Below are 18227 nucleotides of genomic sequence, written 5' to 3'. Positions count from 1 at the left end.
CAGCATGCCCACCACCGTCGTGAGCATAAAGCGGTTCCGATAATGGATGGATGGATGGATGAAGTTTGTTTCAAAGAATCTGGAGCGCCAGGAGAAGCATTTTAAAACGGTACACGTACGTATGATCATTCCCACACTTAACACGCTGCAAAAGTGCGTCCCTTGCCTGCGCATCAGTTCTGTACTCAGGTAGGGAATGATTTCCTTTTCGTAAACTCACAAACTCTTGTATCTACTTTATTTTTCTGTTTTGTTCATGTTAAGGGCCGTTATGGTCATTGCTCATCAAGGCGTGTGTCTGTGCGTGCGTGTATACGTGCGGTCATGGGTCGATCGCGGGAGGTTCGTTGCATGTAAAATAGCGAAGCCGTGAAAGGTGAACTGCGTTATAGCGAGGGTTCCCTGTACTTGATATCGAGCTAAAGGGCCGTACTAGTACACCTGCTGTCATCACTAGTAAGACTATTCAGAGAGTAGTAGGACATCAAATTGCTATTTGTTCTCACTGTTGGGACAACTTGCACACTTACTAGTAGGACAACTACTAGTGAGGCAAAAGCCGTTCTAGTGAAGTGCTAGATGTTAACAAGTAGAATTGTATTGTGTCTAGTACTAGTACCAAGCAGTAGTCTCACTCGTTACAAGTACTTGTACTGCCAGCTTACGGTCTCGTTGTACTAGTGAGACAAAGAGCATACACATACTTGGACCTTAAATTAGATATCAAGAACTAAACCCTTCAACAGTTTTGCATAAAGACGTTTGTGCATGTATGCAAAATCTTAGTCGTGTGCTGAACTATCCCAACTAGTGACAAGAAGGAAAATGGATCTTAAGCTCGATAACAAGGATATTGAATAATTCCTTAAATGGCTTTACACACACCTCTATTGAGAGCAGAGGCAGTATATATACTGTTGCCTAGAACCTCAAAAAGACCTCGTCGGACTGAATTATTTACTGTTCCACAGTGAAAAAAAATCTTATTGGCACTCTTAACACAGTCTTACTAACTCACTTGAGATAATTCTCTAAGGGAGTGGTAACTGGTTAAGAAAATAGCGAGCACCTCTTCATGTGGAATCAATTCAAATGAAATGAAATAACGACTCATTCTGACGGGGATGTGGCTCTGCATACGTGTCCACTAGGGGGAGCCAAGACACAAGACTAAGTTTCAAGATGAGGTGACTTCTCAGCGTTGTTCAGTCTCCTGTCGTTGTGCTCTCAGCAGGTCTGCGCTCTGGAATGTGCGCCTTTGTGAAGACCTGCAGTAGCTAACAGGGAGTCACTTGGAGAGTAGCTCAAGTTGATCTGCCAACTGTCAAGTAAAATTTGAACTGAACTGACTGTTTGAGGACGTAGTTCTGACGGCGAGAGATGGAGAAGGGCTCTCATAATGGGGCAAGTCGCCCTCGGAAGCTTCTTCCCCATCTGGGAGGTAAGGAGGAGGTGGGAGGTCAAACCAGGGAGGCCGACTGGAGGAAAACAAAAACAAACGACGAACATGAGCACAAGTCACAGAATGTTCTTTCTCCATTAAGATGTGCTCCGTGACAAGGAAAATTACCCCGAATAATGTCTTCATTGGAAATGCATATTTATAAATGACAAATATGAGAAATAAAAACATATGGTTTGCAATGGTTGACAATTTCTACCATAACGGACGGCGAGAGCAAAGGAGAGACTGATGTACAGGGATGTGGCTCGAGCCCTCCCGTGATTTGGCGAAAAGCTGAGAGCATGTACAATTCTCCCTAAGTTCACATTTTTTTTGTCTCTGTGCTGTGCACTACTGCCTTTTTTCTTTCTGCATCGATAAACAGTGCAATATTTCAAGCCATAGATACAAGATGAATTATTAGCCCACCCTCCCTGCCCCCCAAACCCTTTGTCTTCTTAAAGTCTTCTAAGCAACTTATAACACTGCTATTCTGTTAAAAATAAATAGCTTGCAGCTAAGTACATACAATGTAGTAAGTGCACGGCAAAATAAATCTTTCAACTTTATTACAGTATTGTAATGAGGACAAGTTTAACAGTACATGATGAACCAGCTGACGAAGAGGATGATGAATTTGCCGGATTGTACAGTCTGATGAATGACGACGAAAGAATTGTATGTATTGACGTGACTTTTCTGACAGGCTTGAATACAAACATGATAGGCATGCTGCTGTTGTTGTTGTCACGAAGACGAAGAATGTTTCGTACGTCTGTTTCCATGCTAATTTTATTGACACCCATACGGTACTGTCATTCACATCATAATGGCGAGAAATTGCATTGCAAAATTTTCCTTATCCAAATCCAAGAGGTTTACCTTCTCTTGAGTCATTATAACCTCCTTTAAACGCTTCAGCTGTTCGCTAGAAGCCCTCAAATTACCATGCCGTATACAGGGATAAAAGAAAGAGCATAAAAATATGCAGAGATACTGCACTGCACGCAGTGAAACACTCAAACAGAATGCCAATCACCTGCCAACCCAGAAAACCACATGTAGTATGTATAGTATTCTTCTATTCATATTTTCAGATGATATTATATTTATCGCATTGGTAAATGACAAGATTACATTGTCCACATACACAACGGCAATCAATTTTGCATCATTGTAGAAAATCACAAATACACTGAAGGTGAATTGGCAAATGGTAGGGGTTCACCAATACCATGGCATTGCAGACGAAGCGTGTTGATTTTTGTCATGTTTCGTTTCCAATAATACAAAGATGTGGCGATGGGCTCAACTGGGCATGCTCGAAAACCCAGCACACCCAAAAAGAACCTTCTTGTATTAGTTTTTGGCAATGAAAATCGACAATAATGAGGAGGTGCATCGCACTCAAGTGACAATCAGTCAAATAAAATATACAATGTATACAAAAACTGTTAATTGTTTTTCTTAATGAGTTAAAAAAAATCTATCATTATTGATTGATATGAAATACTTGAACAGTGAAACATTTTTCAGGCCAATCGCCCCACCCGACTATGCCTATTACGTTTAAAAAGACCCTTATTTAATCTTTATATTGACCAGTTTATTTGACTTTTTTCACAGTTACATTGACCTATGATTGAAGGTTAAATATTATATGTTAAAATAAAATGACCTAAATTCAGCCTATTATCTCTGGGTCCTAATTCTATAACATTTACATGAACCCGCCGGCATTTTCAGACAGGTGGTTCTAAGACTACTCCAGTGATATATATATATATATATATATATATATATAAACCAATTTCATTATCAGCCAATTTGAAATAGTCGTGATATACCTTGTTACATTTCACAACTATACAGCATCCAGTATTTTTTTGATCATTTTTTCTTTTTTTTACCTGACATCCATGACGGCCTGAGAGTATGATGGAGGCGTCTCCACTGGCTGTGCAGTCGGACAAAGAGTATCATCAGACAGGATTCGCAGCATCTGAGGAGATGAGCTAAATTGGTCGACTGCAGCAGGGGAGCCAGGAGAGAGACCCGGATCACCGGGATGCATGTGGCCGTGATCCAAGATGACCAAGCGGGACAGCAGCAACGGTTGTTGGTGGTGGGAGGCTCCCCTTACACCAGTGGGAAGCAGAACACTCCTCTTCCTCTGATGATGAAGCACCAAGGCCAGCAACGCTACAACCAACACGAAGATGATGGCACTCCCGATGACCGCGTAGGTGATGCTGGGGTAGTACCGCAGACGGTAGTCCAACGTCACAAAGTCCTGCCCGGGAGCTTCTGCAAGGGAAAAGGGAAAGCGTCAAGTGAGGATGGATATGAGGAAGAAATAAGGCTGTGGAAGATAGGAAGCCATGAAGTAGTAAGGAGTCCCTTATCACTAAGGAGAATCAATTAAGAATGAGGAGAACTATGTCGGGGTGAAAAGGGAAAAGAATGTTGAAAGCACTGAACTGTCTTCATTTGAAAATAGACTCAATATAATCCTAAGGAGGGAGACGCCAGAATTTTATTAGAGGTATGAACGCAGTTAAAAAAAACCCAAAGCTGCACTCGTTGGGTGACCCAGGTTAAAAATTTAAACCCCTACTCATTATTACAGAAAAAGAAAAAGGACAGAGGCCAAGTGATGTGAGCAACCTCAAATCAAACATGATCTATGTTTTTGGCCGTTGCAGATAAGAGAGGGTAACAGCAGATCAAAGCTCGAGGTTACGGTTTAATTGCCACATCAGGGTTTCCATAAACTACCCAATTTCGGTGAACTTCACAGTGGAACAATAGACTGCTGCTGCTGAATGAAAGACAAGAAGGGATTGCTGGAATGCTAGAAAGCACTGCATCATTATTCTACAAACGCAATGAGGCAATAGCTCTGGGAGACAGGGTGACCATTTGAATCAGGGTAAAGCATGTGCAAATCAAATTCCAGCTTCGTATTGGCAGCTCGTACAATGTAATTGTACAAGGAAGGTAGAGAGGGACGAGGTCCTTTTTATGAAGGCACTGCAGGCGATGGGTGCTAATGAGAAGGGAGTATTTTCTATTACTGCTAGAAATTTTATTTCAAATTACACAAGTGCCTTGGGCTCAGGCTATAAACAGCACTGGGTCCCTCATAAAAAGTTCAAAACGCACAACGAAATACTTTTTCTGGTCTACGTTGGAAAGTGTAATGCTTCACTGCCCGAATACACTTTGTTACAGTTCCAAGTGAGACTCTGTGTGGTCTGTGTTGCCTAGCAACCAAGCAAACATGATGTGAACGTTGCCAAAAGAGCTTGACGGCAAATGACCAGTTCAAGATACCGCTAGGTTGCTATAGCAAGACGTTGCTTCCATCTGGAAGACTTAAGGCTGGGAAGAAGGAAGCCCTTTGTCGTCTTTTGAAGTCTTTGGTGAATACGAGCACTTGAGGGGTATCATGTTTTGCAACCCTGACATGTCATAAACTTACAGGGCCTCTGAGAATATTAGCAAAGCTGGTCTTCCGCATTGTGATTTAACAGTCAGAAAATCGAAGTAAAACATCAGTGCAAGATGCTTGATTGTATTTATTATAGCTGAGGTGAAACGAGATTTCATACCATATGGGAAACTGTTGTATTTCTTTTGTGCTAGTTAGAAGAGTGGAGGAAGCTACAGTCAGCTGTTTGTTTCAATGCCCATACAGACAAACATAGTGAGTGACATATGATGGTTTTCCCTTCGTTTTACCTTGAGGGAAATTAGTTGCAAAGAAGAGGTTACCGGTATCAGTTTGGAGAAGCAGGAAGTTATCAGTTATCGTATTGATGGAATTCTACATGTTACTTTGCATTCCTTATTAAAAAAAAAAAAAAAAACAACCTTTCCGACTTGTTTCATGTCTGATTCTTTCAGGCTCTTTGTTGCATGTTTTCTCTGTAGGTCTGACCTTTGAGGCCCCGAGGAGGCTTTTGAGACGTATGTGCATGTATGTGTGTGCACACATCCTGTTCAATTCCCAACAAGGCAGGCCACCTATTCATGTACCAGTGTGTAGCCGGGGTCGTGAGGGGCTGGGGGCTGCGTTAATTAAATCTAGTCATCTAATCCAGATGCTCCACTTGCTCGCTTCCTGAACTAGTCAGCAGCCAATAAAATAAGAGCTCTTGTGATTTAAAATTGGCCAGTACTTTATGCTACCAATTCATTGCGGATTGGACTCTTACTGGAGAACACTTTCCATAATTATCTGGCTTAAAAAAGCATAAATGCAGACTCCCCACCATCATTACTCAAGTCTGTCGATCAGATGTCACTGTGGGAGTGCAGATAAACACACAAAGGGAACTCATAATGTTGCAGCATTGACGATGGGAGCTTGATCAGCGCTCGTCAGCATTAGCTGCAGAGACTGAAAAGAATAACGCAACAGAGCAGCCTCCACTTTAAGACTTTAAGCACATGTTCATAAAACAGCTTCTGTCATTTGCAACAAGTTAAAGTTTTTTTCCGATCTTAGGAAATGGACAACTTTGTTTTAAAATTCTGACACACTGTGCAAGGAATTCCCAGGCTCAGCAGCATGTCGAAGTTACATGAAGACATTAACAATGAAATCTCTCCTTGTACTTTATAACAGTCAATAGTTTTCCAAAAATTCAATACAACTAAAATGCTCATCTTTCACTGATTGCTTAACTTTGTTTTCAAGTTCACACAAAAGTGTTGTGTCGTCGTTTTGTGTCACAACTGCAACTGCCATCTCTGCCATGCTGGCTTTCTATGACAGCCATGATGATGTCACGTTTTCTAAGACCGGACTTTACCTTTGCTTCTAATTTCTGCACCATCTTATCTTGTGGCTTACAAACACACTCACAACATACGCAGATTCACTCGCCCACTTCTTACTTTTATCACGACTTGCCGATCAATATTATTAGCATCCTTATTTGAAGTGGTCAGACCTCTCGCTGGAGCCATGTGATTGATGACGCAAACTAGCAACGAGTTGGGTGCCCGCGAGCTACAATGGGGAGCACGCCGGCTTTCATCACATAAACCTCTTGTGACAGGTGACCTCATTGTATATGAAATGTAACATTCCCCACCAGAGGGTCTGACCGTGCTTACGTTGAACCAAACGCATTGAATGCGAACCTGTCATGATCAAAGTTTCACCGTGCGGTTTTCCAGAGGCTTTCAAACCATCACACACAGACGTGAAAAGCTTGTGGGTCTCATCCACAGAAGTGGGAGTAGGCTCCCTACTAAATGTGTGCATACATGAGGTGGGGTGACCCTGAAACATGGTAAGTACTTGATATCGTGATGGGTCAAACATGATTCAGCACTTGGTCAAATTGGTAGGATTAATGGGACTGTTATGCATTTTTTTCCACTGTCATAAATGTCTCCTAACATCTACCATGGCAGCTCTCATACTCTTCCAGAGTGGATACGGCATACATTAGATTTTCAGAGGTGGAGGCTGGCTGCGGCATATAAGGTGCAGGCTTTCTGCTCTACCGCTTGAATTACACCAGTGAGCTGTTTTCCAAATCCACCCATAAGATACAAAGTACACCACTTCACTATCTTTGCCTCCTCCTGTCCAACACTACTGGTTCTCTTTGTGTGCCGTCTCTCTCTCTCTCTCTCTCTCTCTCTCTCTCTCTCTCTCTCTCTCTCTCTCTCTCTCTCTCTCTCCCCCTCTCTCCCTCCTCCCTCTTCTCCACCGTCTTTTTCCATTTTCCATTTTGTCCCCCCAACCCCTACCTTGGTAATTTACTGTACAGTAATTGCGATGAGATGCAGAATGCTTTGACCGCACTCAGGCTAGATGATGCTGACTATAGTGTGTATCCACTGCAAAAACACTGTATCAATTTGCTCCCTTGCTTTCACTGCTGTTTGTGTCTCTATATCCCTCCACCGTCATGACATTTCACTACTTCATTTGTAACTCCCTTGCCGCATCGGTATCCTGGGCATATAATGCATTAGAAGAAACATCTGTGGACCAGATGTCTCACAGGTGAAAAATAACCTTTTTTCAGTACCATGCTCACATATTTTATCTCCTCTTCTGCAGTCTTGGGAGAGGTATCACTATCTAATAATTAGATTTTAATAGATAACAACTGGCAGGGTTCGATTTCGGCTCCGGCCTTCCTGTGTGTAGTTTGTATGTTCTCCCGTGTCTGTGTGGTTTTTCTCAGAGTACTCTGGTTTCCTCCCAAATTCCCAAAACATGCATGCAAGGTAAATGGAACACTCCAAATTGACCCGAGGTGTGAGTGTGAGCGGGAATAGTTGCCCTGCGATTGGCTGACAACCAGTAGAGGGAGGTACCTTGCCTACTGCCCGAAGACAGCTGGGATAGGCTCCAGCATGCCCCGCGACCCTTGTGAGGACAAAGCGGATCAGAAATTGGATGGGTGGATGGATCGAAAACAACTGGCATAGCAAAAAAGAGAAGCTGCTGCTGTATGCGCTCATTTTGGGATGCTGTGGTGAAAAACTAAATCAATTACATGAATGAATGACAGTGATGTACCCTTTGTCAAGTCACCAGAGTATGCATTGCTCTTGGTAGAAATGAGTCTTATTAGGGGGAAATGATCAATTGTATTTAATGGTGACAAAAAGATAGTTCAATCAATTTAGAAAATGCCAATTAGAGATTTTCAGATCAACAATTCCCTCCTATATGTCAGTGGATTGTGAGTTTCCAAGCTGGCAAAGTCAATTCAGAGTTGTTGGTAACAATTTAAGAAAAGTCGGAGCCACAAATGTAGAGCATAAAAATATTCTATTTTAAGATTGCTGAAGTTAAATCTGACTTATGCATGTATCTAAAACACCAATTACTGGGATGCACTCCATTAAAATAAATGAGAGAGCAACATAAAATAAAAATGAATTTGAGATCATAATAAACTTCAGATAGTCGCTTAATGGCTACACTTAAACCACCTCAGAAAAGTGGAGATGGAGCTATCCAGTACTTTTGCATATTCCTATTTCACATTCATAAAGTCCTTTCTTTAAACCGACTCAAAAGTGTGGGCCGAAATTAATTATCATCCGTCGTCTCAACTTTTGCAGGCTCTGCTAATCCGAGTCTGTCAGTGGCTGACAGAAGTATGTCACAGCTACATGTTCCCCTCATTGCACAGTCACTTTGTGTCATGTTAATTACAGGTGGGGGGGTTACTGGCTCCTTTGGCATCTCGGCTGTCGCAGTTACGTTCACTTCTGTGTGATTTAATAAGATGTCGGAGCAGAGACTGATTTGGCAGGCTCAGAATATTACGTCCTGTATGGGATGAGATGAGAAGAGGAGAAAAGAGAAGGGATGAGATTCAAAGAGAAGAGAAGAGAACCACTAGGGGGCAGACATATCACGCAATTCCATACACATACAAACACTTGGCAATTACAAAGAGAACGGGGTAGGTAGCCCACACCATCTGGCTTCACACTGCTCTAATACTTCACTCGTGCAATTAGCTTGCAGTCCATCCCAAATACTACACTAACCGCCATACAAGCTGCACACACACTCTCTCACAATCACCCACATCTTCATCAGCTATGAGAGCAAAACACATCAGATGTAATTACTTCAGTTTGTGCAAAAGACACAGAATGATTTTTGTTGTTTCAATCCCGCACAAGTTGTGAAGAGCTGGTTTTTGGAAGTACCAACGACAAAGACGTAACTTTGGACAGATTCTGGGTAAAGGAGTAAAACATGTTTTCATTTTTTGCCATTTTGGGTCATGAACAATAAGTATCCTGCTAGCGAACAAAGTAATTGTGAAACACAAACACAATCACCCACGAGTCTGCCACTTTTGTAATTGCTGTTTGAGTCACAAAGGAACTGCGATATCATCGAGAGGAAACACGTCACATCTGACAACTGCAATGAATGGCTTATGAGACAAACATCTGCAGCGCACAGGTACATTTTAAGCGAAAGAACTGTGGAAACACTGTTACACAGTATTCTCATTGATGTTTTCATTAAGTGGCTGACTGACGCCGTGTAAAACGATATGATTAATTCCTTTGAGCGACACTCAATACTACCACTCAACAGACCTCTGAAAACAAGTGACTGTGTTTGTCACACCTCTAAAACGGCCTCAGCACTTACATCAAATCAATTTATGAAAAAATTAAGCACTTACAAAGACAATCATGTTCAATTTTGATTGACACTGTCAGAGGTTAATTCAACAATATGACCGTTGTTGTTTTTGCAGTGTGGAGACCTGCAATACATCATATTAAGAGCTCTTTAAAAAAAAAAAAAAAAAAAGACGTTACCTCATTTGGTTACAAATGCAGCCACATGTGGCGGCACGGGAGGCGACTGGAGAGCACAACCGACTCACAGAGCAAAGGTTATGGGTTCAGTTCCAAACTTGACCTTCCTGTGTGAAGTCTGCATGTTGTCCCCGTGTCTGCATGGGGTTCCTTCCACAATACAAAAGCATGCAGGGTAGGTTGAGAGAACATTTTAAATTGTCCCTAGGTATGAGTGTGAGCATGGATGTTTTTTTGTCTATGTGTTCCCTGTGTTTGGCTGGCAACCAGTTCAGGGTGTAGCCCGCCTACTGCCCGAAGACAGCCAGGGTGGGCTCCAGCACGCCCGCACCCCTTGTGAGGATCAGCGGACGAGAAAATGGATGGATTGATGGATGTAGCCACGCGCCTATTGCCAGTTTTCAGTCTATACCAACCTTTTTATCTCATCTGCAGAATTTGAAGGGATCCAAGATCTCCATGAATAACTACGTCTTGACAAAGAAAAGTGGGTATACAGCGCATCTGAACTGCTGGTTTATACATTAATGTATGAAAAAAGGGGGTTGTCATGCTTCACAGGACCTTCATTTGCCTGTTCCGTAATAACTTGTTTGCTCCATTGCTTGCTACAATGGGAGCCACCATAACACTCAGTCAAAGCTTATTGTGGTGGACCAAAGGACATAAGGAGGGGATGGAGGATAGGCTAGAATTAATAGATGAATTCAGCATCGGGTAGAGAATGTAGAACTACAAAAAAAGAGTAAAACAACATGCTCACATGCATTTAGGGGGTGGTGTTGCATATGTGTGTGTGTGTGTGTGTGTGTGTGTGTGTGTGTGTGAGAAGTTGAAGCATAGAGAGCAAAAAAAATAAGTGAACATTCATTCATGTGCAGTAAATACAGTATACCTATTCAGAAATCAAAACATGTCTTTCATATTTCTGATGCATAATCACACATGCAATTAAAAATGGATGCATGCAATATATAAGTCAACCCTCTGCCAAACCACAGAGGGTTGACAACAATTGAAGGTTTGACTGCATATATGATGCATTCTGCTTTCTGAACATGCTTTAAGCGCTTCTGTTTTACATGCATAATAAGCTAGTAGAAGCAAAATGAACAAATACGGTTGGCAACAAAAGTGAGTGCACCCCGAAGTGAAAATGTCCACATTGTGCCAAAGGTGTCCATATTTAGTGTAGCCAATGGCCACTATTATTTTCCAACCGTGACTTCATCATCTTGGGCATAGAATTCACCAAAGCTTCACAGGTTGCCAATGTAATCCTCTTTGACTCTTCCAATTCTATCGAGTTGTTGGAGGTTTGCGCCATAGATGCTCCGTTTAGTTCTGGATATACTGTATGTTTGACCAGTCCATCAACTTTACCCTCAGAGTCTTTCGGAAGGCAGTGGGAATCTTAGAGGTGTGTCTGGGATCGATATGTTGAAATACTGTCCTGTCGTCCAGTTTCCGAAGGGAGGAGATCATGCGCCGCTTCAGTATGTCATGGCCGATGCTGGCAGTCATGGTTCTAAGTGAGCTGCATCGTGACTACTTTACATTGTAACAAAGTGTCACTTTTTCACTGTTGGTCGATGAAATGAAATATATTTGCAATATGTGGGCACAGGGATCTTGTGACTTTTGTGACATGCTGTATGTGCTTTGTTCTCAGCGTTTTCAAGGCTACAAGTCTTACTAGTGGGGGCGGGGGGTTCTTTCTTTCTTTCTTTCTTTCTTTGTGAAAAAAAAGTCATTTGAAGAGCAGGGTTGGAGAGGATAAAGGACAAAAATGTTGCCAAGGATCATTTAGGTTTTGACAACTGGCTCGTCCCTTCATGCCGAACGGGTACAGTCACCATGGCAACTTTCTTTTGGACTCAAAGGTTAGTGGAAGATAGCCTGACAGTGCATATCAAACTCAGATGTGCCTGACACATGTGCCAACATTGTACAGAGCTTTTATGTGATTGAGATGGACAATAGACATTGGATGTATTTCAGGTCTTTGCACATGTGCAGCAATGGGATCCTGAGGGATAGACCAGCCTCAACTAGAGACCACATTGGATTGCTGCTTGTAGCAACGCAGACTAAACAGCAGGAAAGATGACAAGCAGGAGTCACAGACACGTTTGGCAGCCTGAGTAGCAAAGAGGTAGATATGAGATGACAGGCAATTATAGGAAAAGGTGAACATTATTAAACACCAAGGTAATAATAAATACATGTGGAAAAATTGGAATGAAGCATTTTGCAATGGCAGCAAATTGTCTGAATTCCAACTGTGGTTTTATAGAGAGAAATGGGAGATAAAACACCGTGCAGAAGAACCCCCTACAATGGTGCCCAAGGGTGCCAGGTAGCCCACAAGGGTCACATGAGTAGCCCGCGTGCCTGTTTGAAGAATAGCTCAACACTGGTGGGACATTGTTATTTCCTGGGAATGTCATAGGAGTGATCTTTTGAAAATGTAAACACTTGCAGAGATTTGGAGGAATAAAATGTTGCATGTTGTAATTAATAGCTCCAGTCAGCACGCCGTTACAAGCCTCAAGAAACTTCTGTCATCATCATCATCATCATCAAGAGGACACTGGTGTGCCTAAAAGGGGATGTGGATTTCTAAGGGAGGATGAAAACCATCTTCCATCCCAAGATGCTTGCATTCCAAAGTCCCGGACACTCGAGGGCAGATACAAATGTCTTTTTGTGTGATACAGAACAGAGAGTGATTTAACTTCACTCTGTGTCCTAATCTTACTTATTGGACTCGAGAGAGGGGTAGACAAGTCCCGACTAGTCCCCACATTAGACTGTGGGAGGGGCCTGGCTTGAGTTCACAGCTTCTAAAGGCTGAAGCCACTTCCTCTTTCTCCCTCTTTTGTTCCTCTCTTCTTTTGTCTTGCTGTTTTTTTCCCTCTGGCTGGATGACAGGCCTCTTTTAGCCTCTGTCCCTTTTCCTCCTTTCCTCTGGCCATGAGCCTGCTGCTGGGCTCTCTCTTTCTCTCTCTCTCTCTCTCTCTCTCTCTCTCTCTCTCTCTCTCTCTCTGGGGCCATCCTTTTTCACTGGCTGCCACGTTTCTTTTCTTTTTCGTCTTTGTCGGTGGCATGCCCAGCACTATCCCATCTCATCAGTTCTCCTCGCAAGGACCAAGCCAGAGGCATAAGACATGATCAATGCATTTGCACAACGAAATAACGCTGAATACAGAATAAGAGGCCAGACAAAGAGAAATCTCGATGCGCATTTGCTTAATTATGCAGAGAAATCCTGCGGCTTACTAGGCTTTAAATAGAATAATTCAAATCAAATAAATAGGTAAAGATATCTGAAATTATTTCTATAGGATTTTTTAAACAAAATTGTGCCGTGTGAACAGGGCTTTAAACTACACCCGTGCTCCGCTGACTCGAATCAGGATAAACTCTTCACAGTTCATCGGTACAGAAGACAATCAGTGAGTGCAAAATACAAGTGTACAAGTGTACACTTAAAACTGAGTTAGAGGTCAAGTTAGTCAAGGAACTGCATGTCTGTCTTTTTAGAAAGTTAACAATGTTTAGCGCAATCCATTTTTAGTTTATTTTTCAAAATAGTTTTAATTTATTTTATCCTATTAAATTCTCATTCTTTGCTACCGTATTTTCCAAACTATAATTTGCACTGGATTATGAGGCGTACCTTCAATAAATGGCCTATTTTGTAATTTTTTTCATATATTGGACGCACCACGTTATAAGACGCACTCTACAATGCATCCACTAGATGGAGCTACGCTTAAGGAAATGCCAACAGAACACGACACTACACCCTGATTTATACAGTGCCGATCAGATGTCAGTAAAATTTATTTAATAAAGCAGCGACACAGTTGACTTAACCAACATTATCTCAAAGTCAAAGAAAAACCCAGAACAAAAAACAAAACCAAAACACAGGTGAGGCAGAGAAGACAAAGCGGATCAGCGCATCATCTGACCTCACTTGCTCACCCATACGATAACATTGGAGAACTAACTTCAAAATCATCATTCGAATTGGTTTATCTCCGGTATAAAAAAATATACCTGTATATGTGATCAATAGTCACCATTGGAGGGCTTTCAAACTCTACTGGTTGGTCTAACTGATTATTTTACAGGTTATGTGAGACAGTGTTTCATTGTTTAATAAAGCAGCGACACAGTTGACTTAACCAACATTATCTCAAAGTCAAAGAAAAACCCAGAACAAAAAACAAAACCAAAACACAGGTGAGGCAGAGAAGACAAAGCGGATCAGCGCATCATCTGACCTCACTTGCTCTCTTGCCTCCAAATATGTACATTTCAAAATGTGTCCCATGCTTTTTTAAGTGTTTATACCCTTTCACAAGGGTATATGTGACGATAAGCCAAAGAGGGAAATGGCTAAGATTAAATGCTTATGAGAACTTATCACTGAAAGCAGTATTCATCAAAGTTAAGGTCTGCTCCACATTTTATTGTTGCAACAGGGGAAGGGGAAACATTCATTTGACCAAATCAAAGGTTTAAACACCTCTTGAAAAAGACTGCGGTGAGTTTCAAAAAGTCCACTGAGCAAACCCAAAGTCGAGAATACGAGAATACGTATGGGAAATGTGCTATCATCTATTGCATAACAAACTGTGATAATACTTCATGGACAAGTCAACTCAGTTTTTTTTTCTTTATAATAATATGTTCTATGTGGCTACACTAGTTGAAATACGGAATTCTGATTAATAGTACATTTATAGAAAATGAATTGAGCAGAAAATTCAGTATGTTGTAGCTGATATTTCAAGCATTTGTTAATTTTTTTTAACATGACATATTTACAGTGATAAACTAAATGCAACACGGACAAAGCAGTAGCTGAATTAAACTATAAAATATATTTCTCTAATTATTTTTAAGATGTAATTATATATTTTGTAAGTAAAACAATTGAGAGCGAGAAATTTTATATTGGAGAAATCTTACCAGAAGAGTCTGAGGATAGGTGAAGTTCTTCGATTTCTTCGCCATCGGAGTCACAAGCTGGTGTATCGGCAAGGATCATTTCCAATGCCTTCTGCGCAGTCAACTGTCTCTGCTGTCTCTGCATTCTTCTGTGATGAAGGTGAATGAATGAAGAGCTGCACGCCTATTTATCCCTCTCAAAAAATAAGCCTGCTTGAAACATTCCAAGCTAAGCCTGCCCAATCCATACATATGCAAAAACAAGTAATTAGGGTGTGACACATATTTGCTTTCTGTGGTGGGGGGAAACAGAGTGTAGCAACATTTTTACTTAGATTAGAAAAACAACAAACTGTATAATTTGAAAAAGACTATTTTTATTTTACACAAAGATAAGTCACAAAAGGACAAAGGTACCAAGCGGGACAAATGTTTCAAGCAAACAATTGTTCCACATAATCTTCACATGTCACATTTGTCACAAGGTGAAGTCCGCCTACATTTGCCACAATAAAATTAGCCACAGGCGCCATTTTTATCCATCTCAGGGAGTGGCCATTTTGCTATTTGCTTTTGAATGAAAAAGACATCACAGCTGCTCAGGTGGTCGTTACCTGAGCCCTGAGCAACTGCATTGTCATTTTCAGAAGAAAGTGTTTAGAATAGCAGGGCTGTACTGTATATTGTTGTCATGACAATATTTGAGTTAACTTCCCCTTTAAAGAAATCATGTATGGATGATTAAAATGTGAAATATAACACACATGGCCTTATTTCATAATCACTGTATCGGTTTAATTTATTCATGAATGCATTCGCATTAACATTCAGAAAAGGCCCACGATCCAAGTCTGAAGGTCAAAATGAGAACCTGATCGAAGTTGATCTGCTCAAGGTACCGTAAGCAGCAACTTCCCAACCACAAATCATAGAAACACACTAGAAACACTGCAAAAATAACTCTGGTCTCCGAGAAAATAAAGTTTAGTCTTCCATCTTCAGTAGTTTACACAGTACACGTGATTCCCAACACGACTGAACATGCGTATATTTCAAATGTAATTTCCAGCATACAATCCCAGCCTTTACTCTGTTTCTGTTCTGCTTTATTTTCCTCCTAGTAAAAAAAGTAGAGCAAGACCCCAGTGCCTATTCCATACATCTAATCGCTCTCTTTCAACAATATCCTGGAGGAAGAGAATGAAGCCCCTGAGTCTTTTATCAAAGTTAAACAACACATCCACCAAGTTGCATTCTCCTACTCACATCTCCGCTCGGCTTCACAGAATAAGCATGTGTTAGTCGAGTGATAAAAAATAGATTCGGTTGGTCAGTTGGCACAACGGCGAGTACTTCTGTTATTATTGCAGTGGAAGCGTGCCTGGCACTTATTCTTTATCGACTGACTCTCAACTTTCATCTTACAGCTCAGCTGTTTATGCTCTTCCACTTGAATTTTTTCAGGCATCAGTCTCCTTTTGCGCAACTCTGCAAGCTCCAGCATGAACAATCGGCGACATTTTGACCCTGTACATGCTGTGTACAAAGCATTTGCGTTTGCAGCCATGTCAAGGATGTTATAAAACACAGCCATCGGCCATCTCCTTGTACCTGCACCCCCAAAGCAACTGAGCAACTCCAAGTCCATGATGTCGCCACTGTCATGTTCCGTATTTGGCAGCAGGTGGCAGGCGTTCATTCTGCTGTCTGCACACCTGCTGCCTATTTTCTAATAATCTCTCCTGCTATATCTAAGCACTCCGGTTTCAACACATTGCCGGAGTATTGCACGCCGTGCCACTGCTGTTGCCCATTGATTCAAACGTACTCATGTACTATCGCTGATTGTTACATTTTGTAGTCCTATTGAAGACTATTTTTAAGTACGTGCTTTATCCAGTATTTGTCTACATATTCTTCCTTGCCGTTTTTTGCAAGCCCTTTCTGTTGTCGCGTTTTTCTTTATTTCCTGGTTCTCATTAATTACCAGCGTTTTCTGTTCTCCCATTAGGCGGAGTTTTTCGTTGATAATAAATATTACTTTTGAGACAGAGTCCTTTGTCAGTGTCTGCTATTTCGGTGATCCACTTATTCTCACCTTTTTCTGTTACGCACAAAGCGGTTCTTTTCCTGCTTCGTGCGTAACGTGACAGTTTTCTATCTGGCATGAATTCACTTTGAGCTGAGTGATAGTTGATTTTAGGTCTGAGTGATCAATCAATGTAATCAATTTATGTTTTTATTTTTTGAATCACATCAATTGAAAAAGGGAACGAGGCAAGAGTGTTTAGCATTATGTGGAGGCATCCATATATAGTACATGAAATGGACTGACACTTTGCCCGCACTGAGGGTCACGCTCGCAGCTCAAAAAGAGACCTGTCACATCGACCTATTCTTCATATTTATGGATTCGGATGGTTGAAGTGCTTGCGTGGGATGCAAACATCTTGTTGCACAAAACCATGCTTTGAACAAAGCTTTCATCAGTTTGTTTTTTTCTTTCATGAAATTTGTCTCATTTCAGTCAATGCGGTCCATTCCTCTATTTTGTTAGCTGTGAGCAGTACACCCCCCATTTTGAGTTCATTGCTCATCGTTCTATTTAGTTTCATCTCTACAAGCCCAATTTTGCACTTAAGATGATTTGTTTCCTTCCTCTATCTTAGCAGGGGCCTCTGTTCATGGTTCAGGTTGGATTTAGGCAGTGTTAGGCAGCTAAAATTGATGTTTACCGTAATTTCTGGACCATAAGCTGCGACTTTTGTCACACACTTTCAGCTCTGCGGCTTATTTAATGAAGCGGCCTTTATAAAGATTTATCTAATGGCCGCCAGGGTGCGCTCAAGCAGCAAAAGTAAGAGTGAGACAAGTTGATATACTGTATATATATATATATATATATAAAAAAAAAAAACTGGATTCTCATCGTTCACCCAGAAAGAGATGTTTGTGAACATCACAACACTAAAATAAGATCTCACTTGTATGTTATCATTTACTTGCTGCATAAATCTAGATGATAGAATAATTTGCAGGTTTTGCTGTTCGGTGCTTTCAGAATCAGAATCAGAATCATCTTTATTGGCCAAGTATGTAGAACACACAAAGAATTTGTCTCCGGTACAACACGCTGCATTAGTATCATCATAAACAAGGACATGACAAATAGGTATGGAAGGACATTTCGTAATGTAAGTGAATCGTAGTGCGGTGGGACCACCCAGTGACAACTTTCTACCGTCTTTATTACCGATTTGCTTTACTGTTTGTTGTATATGTTAAATTGCTCCGTGTACAGCAATTTGTATGCAGCGATGGCTGTTTGAAAGTGCTCTATAAATACAGTTGAGTCGAGTTGAGTTGAGTTGAGAATACAGCTGACTGACTAACCTGCTGATACGGTGGAGAGAGGCCAAACCTCACGCTACCACCCATAGGCACCGCCAGAGCCAGGTTAACTAGCCTAGGGGCGAAAACATAG

The 18227-nt window shown here is 41.3% G+C and overlaps 1 protein-coding gene across 1 annotated transcript in view; it reads right to left on the bottom strand.

The window, feature by feature from the left end:
* Positions 1-980: 980 nt before the first annotated feature.
* Positions 981-18227, bottom strand: part of LOC109530323 (low-density lipoprotein receptor class A domain-containing protein 3-like) — a 47204-nt gene continuing 29957 nt past the window's right edge. The window contains exons 3-4 of the mRNA XM_019893938.1: positions 3355-3751; positions 981-1478 (exon numbers count right to left, since the gene is read on the bottom strand). Coding sequence (XP_019749497.1) covers positions 1325-1478; positions 3355-3751 — 551 coding nt within the window. The 3' untranslated portion in view covers positions 981-1324. The remainder of the gene's footprint in view (positions 1479-3354; positions 3752-18227) is intronic.

The sequence above is a fragment of the Hippocampus comes genome, unplaced genomic scaffold, assembly GCF_001891065.2.
Source record: "Hippocampus comes isolate QL1 unplaced genomic scaffold, H_comes_QL1_v1.1 scaffold104, whole genome shotgun sequence".
In the NCBI taxonomy this organism is placed as follows: Eukaryota; Metazoa; Chordata; class Actinopteri; order Syngnathiformes; family Syngnathidae; genus Hippocampus; species Hippocampus comes.
This window is presented reverse-complemented; position numbering and strand designations above follow the sequence as displayed.